This window comes from Panthera uncia, assembly GCF_023721935.1.
Source record: "Panthera uncia isolate 11264 chromosome D3 unlocalized genomic scaffold, Puncia_PCG_1.0 HiC_scaffold_8, whole genome shotgun sequence".
Lineage (NCBI taxonomy): Eukaryota > Metazoa > Chordata > Mammalia > Carnivora > Felidae > Panthera > Panthera uncia.
Genome location: NW_026057586.1, coordinates 24,569,102 through 24,579,806, shown reverse-complemented (window position 1 = coordinate 24,579,806; position 10,705 = coordinate 24,569,102). Strand labels below are relative to the sequence as shown.

The 10,705-nt window shown below is 49.4% G+C and overlaps 1 protein-coding gene across 1 annotated transcript in view; it reads right to left on the bottom strand.

The window, feature by feature from the left end:
* The window catches only part of MYO5B (myosin VB), a 341,711-nt gene that overhangs the window by 10,337 nt on the left and 320,669 nt on the right, over positions 1-10,705 (bottom strand). Inside the window, exons 32-37 of the mRNA XM_049620078.1 lie at positions 9,949-10,092; positions 7,933-8,084; positions 6,097-6,186; positions 3,643-3,793; positions 2,028-2,313; positions 1,290-1,464 (exon numbers count right to left, since the gene is read on the bottom strand). Coding sequence (XP_049476035.1) covers positions 1,290-1,464; positions 2,028-2,313; positions 3,643-3,793; positions 6,097-6,186; positions 7,933-8,084; positions 9,949-10,092 — 998 coding nt within the window. The remainder of the gene's footprint in view (positions 1-1,289; positions 1,465-2,027; positions 2,314-3,642; positions 3,794-6,096; positions 6,187-7,932; positions 8,085-9,948; positions 10,093-10,705) is intronic.

Sequence of the window (10,705 nt, the reverse complement as noted above, 5' to 3'; positions counted from 1 at the left end):
ATATATATATATATATATATATATATATATATATATAGGGTATCTACCTCTCACTACCCCCAAAATCACTTACAAAGGAACAGATTTTTTCCCTATTTAACAGGGGATAATCTCCTGTCTGCCTACCAATTGTCTAGTGGAAGTAGCCTGCCCAAATGCAAAGCAATGCCAGTTGAATTCTAGAAGTAAACTTCTGAAAGCAAAATATTTTTAAAAGGGGGATAAAGTTTGAAAACTCTCAGTACATTTATGCCAGAAGCATTTTTCTTAAGAGTCTGGCATTTCATCTTTTTAGCAGTTAATGGGGGAGATGAAGAAAGGTGTACTTACTTTACAACACAGTTTGGATTTTGTTCTTTAGGTGTTGGATAGGGAGAAGAAGGTGCATGATTTAGCTCAGAAAGTCTGATTTCCTTGTGCTGATCTCGTTTTGTGAGGCCACCATGTGTGGACAAATTTCCAAATGGGCACACCATGATGGAGGACGAGACACCATGTATGTGGTCCGGATTTATCTTTTGATAGACTGGCAATAGCTCTGCAAAGGAGTCCTGATACAAATACGACTTGGCCGGGGTAGGGCAGGGAGGAAAGGCACATTCAAATGTCTCTAGGTTCCTAATGACTACTTAAAATCATGCTAATGGATTCTAAGTGGAAACATGACCATAATGAAAGTAGAGTTGTAAAGAAAATGATTTAATGCCTGATGCTGCCCATTTCTGAACAAAAGTTAAAATTTCTAGTGAGAAACATTCCAGAATAGTGTTTTAAAAATGTTTTTACCTTAAAAAATGAACCAAATTAAAAAAAAATAGGGACTCCTGGATAGCTCAGTCGGTTAAGCATCTAACTCTGGATTTTGGCTCAGGTCATGGTTTCATGCTTGTGAGACTGAGTCCCCTGGGAGACCCTCCACCCAGTGTGGAGCCTGCTTAAGATTCTTTCTCCCTCTCCCCCTCCCTGGCTTGTGTGTGTGTGTGTGTGTGTGTGTGTGTGTGTGTGTGCACTTTCACACACACAAAAAACAAACAAAAAGCCAAAAAATAACAACCAAAAAATGTTTTCACCCAAGCTTACTGTTTTGTGGGCTTACACTATCTTATCTTTCTAAGTGACCACGAGGGACTAGAAAGTTACTGGGGGAACGGTGGCATCTTGTTTCAAAGACCAAGGTGGTCTTTACTTCATCCAGGAAATCCCATCCACTGCACAAATAACCCACTGTCCAGAACGGACTTGGAAGGGAAGGTCGAGCACCAGAGCTGGCGGGGTAGCCACGGTCATACCTGCTGGGTGCTGAGGGAGGTGCACAGCGAGCAGATGGCCTCTGCGTCCTCAGGGGTTTTCTTCTTTAACTGTAGGAGCTGGGCTGCTTGGATCAGAGGTTCCATGGTCTGGACTGCTCCGCTCTGGTGAAGGTTTCTTCCCCGAAGCCACTCTTCAAGTTGACTTATATTGTACCTTAGATACAAGGCAAAGTGAGCTGTGTTAAGCCAGTCTTCCTAACTCACTGGGGCGAGCACACCTGTTGTGTTCATTGCGTGGCCTAGTTGCCAATAGTGTGATCATTCTCTTCACCTTCATTAGCTCACATAGGCAAAAGCCTGAAAAGCACCTGGCGCTCAGTAACATTTTGCTGAATGAATAAATGAATGAACGGGTGCTTAAAATCAAGCAAAAATGAGGTCCCTGAAACGTCTGTATAAGTTAATGGGTAAAATGAAACATCATATAGATTGAATTTCAACTCATTGATTTTTCCCTCTGACGTATCCACGTTGCCTTTATAATCTTTAGAGTATATAAATCCCTTTCAAGCATTTAACTCATTTGTTTATCAGGTCACCAACTCCGCGTTGTTGAATTCCACCAACAGATGACAGGTGATGGAATTGAGTCACATACTGACCGTCACCAGTTAGATTTGGATTCCACTTTCAGAGACAAAGGCCTTGTGCTCGACTCCAGCCGGTGCGTGCGGGCCCCTCCAACAGTGTGGCGAGGGCGAGGCGCCGTTCTCCTACCTGAGCTGCATGCCTGTGCTCCAAGAGCAGACGTCCTTCCGCAGGAGCAGGTTGTTGAGAGTCACAGCGTTGATCATGTAGAAGAGCTGCTTGAACACCTGCAGGATGATCTCCGGGTCCAGGCCCTGGTCACACATGACTGTGTGAAAGGAATTCATCTGGCGGATGACGGCTTCCAGGCAGTAGGAGTTGTCCCCGTCCACCATGCTGGAGGAGCGCTTGCGGTAGCCTGTTGGCTTCACACCGGATAGACCCTGAATGCTCTCATTTTCCAACATGGCAGAAACTGAAAGAAAAGCAGGATGAGAGAAGCCTGCAGGTTTCCCAGAGACGACGCATTTGCGGACCACTCAGATCATACAGTACTTTGGGCTTCGGCAATGCCACCGTCTACCGGCACACGATATCGATGTGCTCAGAAACTGAAAGCATTTAGCAACTGAATTTCTAATGTGTTGGTCTCTATGTGGAATAAAATTTCCACAGAGAAATCTTGGATCAAATCCGTGGACCAAATTTTCACTTTAGCTTGTTGGTGATGGGACAAAGATAATGGGCATGTAGCTACTCAGTTCTGTACTGGCTTCTGTGAGGGGTCCAAATGAGAATTGGGCAACTTGGGTGTAGTCCTGGTCCACCCACTGACTTGGCCCTAGGCCCTAAGATCGTCCTGATGTTCAAACAACTCTTTGATATGAGCCACTGACCATATAAATCTTAGGTTAGCTGGTCTGTCATACTGCACAACGTTGAACTATGTGCCAGCGCTTTATGCTCAGTCATTTCTATCTTCCAACAACCCATTTCCTGATCAGGAAATCGAAGCCTAAGGAAGTTAAATTACTTGCCCAAGGTCACAATGCTAGGAGTTGGCAGGGCCAGGATTTGAACCCAGGTACGGCCAACTCCAGAACTGGTGCTATTAACCATCCTGTTATTTTGAGTCGTGAAGTATTCCCAGTTCTCCCTAAGCCTGTTACCTCTAAAAGATATCCCTCTAAAAGGGATAAGGATATGGAATGAAACACATCCTAGAAGACGAATTTCTGGATGGCATGAAGGACTCTGTCCTACTTGGAATTCACCTACAACCTATTTGTGTTTTAAGGACCTGGGGGAAAGCTTTACAGCATAGGTCCAAGGGACAATTTCCTCCCTGGCCTTTATGGAACACACAGAGTGATGCGTGCACATGTCATTTTTCTCGTAACTTATAAAAGTATGGCTCTTATTTTTTCAATCTGATTTCATGTGAAGCGTACAGCACACTGTTTTGGACAGAGTGTTCAACATTTAGTGCACCAATGCTTACTACCGTGTTCTCTCACATGTGCTTGCTTTTTGTCCCACAAATAAAGTATACATGTGGGCACGAGGCATATATTTTTTCACCATATACGCATTTATTTATACCTTTTGAATTTATATTTATCACCTATGGAAGATTTCATAGCTCCGAGCACACAGCAAACACACACCACCTCGCTGCCTTCGTCAGGAAGGTCCTCGTTTCCTGGAGGCCATGCCTAAGATATCTGCTTCCCTCAAAGCAGGCACGTTCCCCATCATTTCGGACCCCACGATGAGTGCTGGAGATCGCCTGCTGCCACCTTACCTATCATAGGCTGCAACACACCCTCGGCAATTTTTATGAGTTGCTGGTAGATTTGAATGGAAAGGTCACTCAGCACCTGGCGGTATTCAGTGAGGTCAAAGTTCTTAAGACAGTGCTCATTCTGCTTGGCAGTATTCTGAGTCATGAAGCCCTGCAGAGAGACAGAGGGGGTACTTTACAGAGGGGCTCAGTGGTCTGCTGGGCTCAGCAGGACTTCTGGGCCTCAGGTGACTTTCATAATACCTTATTTGTGGGGCCTTATCAGGCTCTACTAATAGGAGATTCCACAAGAACCTGTCAAGCTTCTTGAGGCCTCAGTCATGACCCTTGAATTTGAAGGCAGAGCAAAAACTCAGCATGATAGATAAGTCGGAGTTGCTTAATTTAAAAAGCCTAAATCATTTCGTCCACCCACTGGGGTGGTAATTTCCCTACGGCAGCAAACCCAGGTTGGTAGCAGGTTTATTTTTTTTTTATTTTTTATTTTTTTCAATATATGAAATTTATTGTCAAATTGGTTTCCATACAACCCCCAGTGCTCATCCCAACAGGTGCCCTCCTCAATACCCATCACCCACTTTCCCCTCCTTCCCACCCCCCATCAACCCTCAGTTTGTTCTCCGTTTTTAAGAGTCTCTTATGCTTTGGCTCTCTCCCACTCTAACCTTTTTTTTTTTTTTTTCCTTCCCCTCCCCCATGGGTTTAAGTTTCTCAGGATCCACCTAAGAGTGAAAACATATGGTATCTGTCTTTCTCTGTATGGCTTATTTCACTTAGCATCACACTCTCCAGTTCCATCCATGTTGCTACAAAGGGCCATATTTCATTCTTTCTCATTGCCACATAGTACTCCATTGGGTATATAAGGTTGGTAGCAGGTTTAGGCAAAGAGGGACACTTGCTGTTGGATTCTCTGTCCAATTTCCTTCCTAATATGCCAGGTTACTTTAAAATGTGGAATACGTGCCCACTAAATGAGTGCGACCCTGGGTCAGATGGTTTTGATAATGAGAAGTTTTACATGGATTCTATTGTTGGGTGTCAGAAGTGATAAACCAAAATGATTTCACAGCTACAGCACCAGTCCTCTTGGCTTTCTATGCTAACAAGATGAAATAATATTAAATTGAAAGATTTGCTAATATTGAAAGGATTCATGTGACCAATGTCCCTTTGTATGCAGGCCAAGGTAAACCAACTGTAGCCCAAATAGATTATTTTCAAAAGAGTGACCACCCTCAGCAAAGCCTCTCATAGTAGGTCACATTACAAAGCAATTGTCTTTAATGTTTCTTTTTGAGAGAGCCTGAGCAGGGGAGGGGGAGAGAGAGAGAGACAGAATCCAAAGAAGGCTCCAGGCTCTGAGCTGTCAGCACAGAGCCCGACGTGGGGCTTGAACCCAAACCATGAGATCATGACCTGAGCCAAAATCAGATGCTTAACCGACTGAGCCACCCAGGTGCCCCACAAAGCAATTTTTAATAAAAAATAAAAAGCAGGTGAAATAGCTAAGATATATATTTTTCTCCCTCTTTATTTAGGCTACACAGACCTGGTTATATTGTGCTTCAAGTCTTATGCTTCTCATTGTGTTATTCTCAATATAAGCAAAAGAGGAAGGGGAGAAAGGAAAGTCAAGGCAACCTCCAGGGGTCTGGGAGTGGTGTCCGAGATGAGTTGGGATTCTTACTGGAGAAACCAAAGTGAAGACATGATGTTACAAAGTCACTGGGCTGAATGCAGAGTAGGGTACAGTTCTTTCGGACACCAGTGTTGGGAACAGTGAGCTCTAGATGAAGCTGGGCCCTCAAGGTTCAGAGTAGAATATGAAAATAATGCAGTCAGTTGGGCTGCAGGCCAAGGAATCAAGTTTGGCTAGGAGAATAAAACTGGGCCTTAACACCAATGTGTACATTGATTATGTTGTGCCTCTGTTCTGTGTCTGCCTTAAAATGAACAAACTAATAGGTTGGCTTGGGAGATAGTCTCGTACATCAGACAACTACGTGGGCTTTCTTCCAGTGTTTAGTGAACTAGGGCTCTTTTGGGGCTGCTCCAGAAATTTAAGGTCACAAGCATTTCCCCGGAGAGTCCCAGCAGCATTCAGATGGGTCATATAAACTCATTTCTCCCCCAACTCTACTTATTTGATTCAGGTGCTCTCTGGAGGCCGCCTAGAGACAGATATCCTGTTGCCGGCTTAATACTGCTTCCAGCCCGAAGTCCCAGATGGTTCTCCCAAGACTTTATATGCTCTCCTCCAGGTAGAACCACATATGGACAGAGCAGGTCTACCTTCCACAACACCCTTAACCCCCATTCTGAGCTCAGATCTGAGGTGCTCTGAAGCAGAACACATATTGCTGTATGCAAGGAAATGAGGATTTGACATGAGGATCTGAGGCACTTTCATGGTTTCTAAGTGCTCCTCAGGGGATTGGGTTCAGCACTCACCTCATCCCCACTATACTGCTTCAAACAATGAAGGAGGCGGCAGGTATTGGATAACCAGAATGATGTCATCTCGAAGTCATCATTGTGCTTCTGTGAAAAGAGAAAGACATCCCTAGTCATGCGTAGTGGCTCCCATCCGGTTAAAGGCTCACCTGGTGTCTCTCTTTCCAGGTTTCCACAACCATTCAGCACGCCCCAAGTAGGTGTCACAGGCAGGCAACTGCCAGTCATGAAGATGAGATCCACAGTCAAGAGGCTGTGCTTCCCATTCCTTCGCTACTGGAGATGTCCCACAGACCTCTCTCCTGGTTCCCTGGTCCGTGGCACACACCTGTGCACGCTCACAAAGCTAGGCTGGCTCTATGGCTGAAGAGCACAAAGCCAGGTGGCAGATGAGGCATGAGGCTAGCTGCCCTCAGCTGTACATGAACCACTGGGCATCTGGCCCTGGCAGGTCCTCAACTATCAGTGATCTCACCTAAGGGATGCAAGGAACATACCAGGGAAATACTCTGGTACCCTATTATCTAGAGGGCAGATGTCCCATGGCTTCAACTCTCTGGAAAAGGGCTATGAACCATAACTTTGATGAAAAAGGCCTTTTGACAACCCAAAGAGCTATGACACAGTTTCTGTCCCGAGGCCGATGACTGCACAGAGCTCATTCTGTCAGGTAAAGTTGTCACTGTTTAAGCGTCTGAAGGTAGGAGCTATGATGACAATAAAATGAGAGAGTTCAACAGAAAGTGACGGGGGGTGGGGGGGGGCTTGGCATGCTAGGGGCTGAGCCTGGTCATTAGGAAAGGTTTCCCTGAGGAAGTGACCTGTGAAGTCAGCCCATGGCTTACCCAGACTGCACAAGCCCCCACATGGCGCTTGCGTTAGAGGCCGAGGCAGGAGACCCCAATCTTGAGAGTCCCCAGCGTGTCTGTTTAGAGGCAGGAGTGGATAAGATGGTCTGTGGGGCCCAAGGCTGGGCAGGTGGTGCAGAGACAGAGACCAAGCGGGCAGGAAGCTAGGAGTTAAAGGCTGGTGTCGGCGCGCTCCCAGAAGGGAAAAGGGGGCAGGCGACAGCAGCTTGGCAGATCTCAGAATGGGCCCGGACTCCATGCTTTCGAGGATGGCTTGCATCCTGAAGTGGGAGAGTGTAGGAGAACGGAGGATGGTCTGTGAGAGCGAGAGCAGTGCCACCTGGGGCTTGGGCCTGTGGGGAGGAACAAATCCCTCGTAGCGAGGACTGATCTCCCTTAAAAATCTCACCGCTCACCATAGCCTCCATGGGGTCAGCCTGCAGGCCAGCCTCTCTCTGCAGTGGCGACCACTACATTGGTGAGGAGTCCTGTGCCTTCAGGTGGAGTTGCTGAACCGCCCGGGAGGCCGCCCTGTCCCAGCCCAGGCCTCCTCACTTTGCAAGCTGATGAATGTCTGCACCCTTCACTGTGCCATCACCCTGGGCAGCAGGCACCCAGCTCCTTGGAAAGGTCTGGGAGAAGGCCTGTATTCAGGTTGTGCTCCTGAATGTCACTCCAGGGCAGGGTTAGCCCACCCTCACTAAGGCAGAACATCCCCTCCTTGCATCTCTGGTCTTTTGGAAGCACCAGGGTGCCCTGGATTTCTGGGCATCCCGCCATTTCTGAGCCTGGGCATCCTTTTCTAGAAACTGCCCGGGCATCCTGGTTCCACCGGCAAGCTGTTTCTGGGCTTACATCGTTTACCTTCAGAGCTGGAGCCTGGAGAAAACCTGTTGCTGCAGAGCCCAGACAGACGGAAGCTCTGGGGAGGTGCGGGTTTCCCTCAATCCACTGCAAACCACCACCTCCGCCACGGGGCGCTCACCTTCAGGACTTTCTTAATGCCGTTGATGGTGGAGGTCAGCAAGGAGTGCACCTTGAGGTCGTCGTTGACGTAATCTGCATGTCTGATGCACATGTAGAGAATGTAGGCAGGAAGACAGGGCACAGTGCCCGCCAGCGCCTGCGGTTTCAGGTCTGATGGTAACAAACAGCCAAGAATCAGATTTCAGCAGATGCTTGGGTTCGGAGAATCCCGGTCTGACGTACAAATCTCTTCAATATTTTCCTGACGCTCATCTAAGAATAACCTCTGGTGGGGGCATGGGAGGAGTAGGCGAGAAGTTGCCCTGGATACACAAACACCTTCTGACCCTACCAGTTTCAGAAACTAGTTAAAAACTTCTGCCTAATTGGACTATATCATTAAAACAGGCTTCTAATGCCTCGCCCTTAAAAGGTGAAGGGAAAAACCCACAGGTAGCTTGCTGCCTGAGTTTCCATAGAGGCCATGGCCCTTAGCCACAAGGAGGGGCCCGGGGCCAGTGGCCGACAGGAGCCTGCTCCCCAACCAGCAAGAGCTCAGGGTGGGGCTGCTGAGCCCACGGCCACACTGCCTGTCACAGGCACAACGGCCCTTTCGTGAGAGGGAGTCCCGGGAGAACTTGGCCAACTGCATGTTCCCAAAGACAGAGCCCATGTGCCAGGGGCTGGGAAGGCCACAGGGACCTTTAGTCCACACAGCTGTCAGTGTGGAAACTATTTAGCCGGCAGTGGCTGCCCATTCTCAGAGCCGGTAATAGCTTGAGTAGGCTGCTGACTGGCCACGGCCATGCCTGCACCTCCTGGAGGGCCACCATATGACAGGTGTCTCACCAGCCTCTCCCCTAACGGCCTGACCCACATGCAGCGTACAAACAACTTGTCCTGTCTTGGAATGTCCTATTGTGACTTGAGTCCCGTTTCCCATAGACTTTCTTGGTCTGCCTAGCCGAATGTTAGCATCTTGGGGGCAGGGACGATGGCCCTACATTTCTCCGTCCTCCACAGCAACAACTAGCCAATGCTGGGGACACCCCAGAGGAGGCCAAATCAAGGCTTGGCACTTGTCTGGATGACGAGAGGGACGGAATGGCGGAGGGAAGGTGACCGGGTGCTGTGTGTAGGCAGCTTGGTGGGAAATGGCCTTGTCTGGGGCCGCCTGAGCCCGGGCGGTGGGGAGGAGCCACCTGCCGGCTGGCACACGCAGCCTCCGTTATTCTGGTTTTACTCTAACGTCGTGAACGTTGAGTTCCATTCACCATAGATCAGAGGCTCATCCCTAGCAGCACTAGAACAAGATGCAGCCTGTTTAAGGAAATTTGAGAGGACTCCTGTCAAATTGTAGGACAACGGTAGGGGAGGTTAACTTTTAAAAAAGGTTACTCAACTACTAAAAATATTGAAACGAACTGTGTGCTAGGCTGGAGTCACCCCATTCTTCTGCGGTCCTGGCCTGGCACGGACAGGGTGGGACCTCCGTAAACTTACGTTTCTCTGACATAACATATGTCTTATTTTAACTTCAAACAACCCTACAGAAGCTGCTGCTTCTTCAAATCCCTCATGTGTGAGAAAGATTTGTGGCTATAGCACCGACTTTCACCCATTATGTTTCACAACAGGGGGCAGGTGGGGGTCAGTTGCCTCATCCCCATTTTACAGAAAACCCAAGGCTCCAGAGAGAGGAGCTTGTGGCTCAGGGTCCAGAGGACCAGGCGACCAGAGAGTCCTCCTTTTTTTCATCCAGGACTCTCTTCTCCACGCCTCTTCCCGCCATGCTGCAGGCAGGTGCTGTATTGAAGCCGGATGGAGCAGGACTAGAAGGGAGGGAGCCGATGTGACTGGCAAACCAGGCCTGGAACCGACTGCGGGCGAGGTGAGCGGGATGGAGGGCTGAGGCTGGGAGGGAGGTGGGGGGTGCAAAGTGCGGAGTGGGGGGAGGGAGGTGGGGGGTGCAAAGTGCGGAGTGGGGGGAGTGGGGGGAGGGGGGGTGGGGTGAGATGTCACGGAGGGTCCTGACCTGTCACCAGGTTCCGAATGAGAAGGGCCTCGTCTTCCTTATGGTACTCCAGCATGCCCTGGAAGTCCTTCTCCTTCCGCTGGACAGTGACCTGCCTGTTGAGTTCATGGCGTCTCCTCTCACTCTGGGCCAGCGCCTGGGCAGCTGAGCAGGAAGGAGACAGGGAGCGTGAAGGGACACTTCCAGGCTGCAGGCTCAAGAGGCAGGGATGCCTTAGGTCAGTGGCATTTTGACTGTTTGAGCCTGGGTCTGGGGACCCAGCATTCTGAGCTCCCCCACCTCTCTCATGGTCTGTCCCTCAGCCCAGGCCACACTCCAAGTGTGACCCAAGTTGCTCAGCACCAGGCACCAGGGTCCGTGCAGGACAAGGGTGGGGAAACATCCCACTAGGTAGGCAGACCAGAGAAAACTGGGGAAGCGTGGAAGGCACAGGCTGCACAGCACAGCTGCCAGGGAACGGGTTCCCCCACCTAGCTGTGAGAAACAGGGCCTGCCATCTGTCTGGGAGGATGTCATGGGCCCTGGCCAGGCCCGCCCTATCCAGTTCCCTGAGTGTGGCCACAGGGCAGCTGTCAGGACAGCTGCAGTGCAGCCCCACGCGTGCAAGGCCTGGGCACCGCCTGTGACAGGGAACAGGGTGGTGGCAGTGGCACAAGAAGGTAAGAGACCATCTGTAGCCCCCAGACGCAGATCGAGGAGCAGGACTGCTACATTCAGTCTTTGCAACAATGGAAGGTTGCAAAGGATACAAGAGACG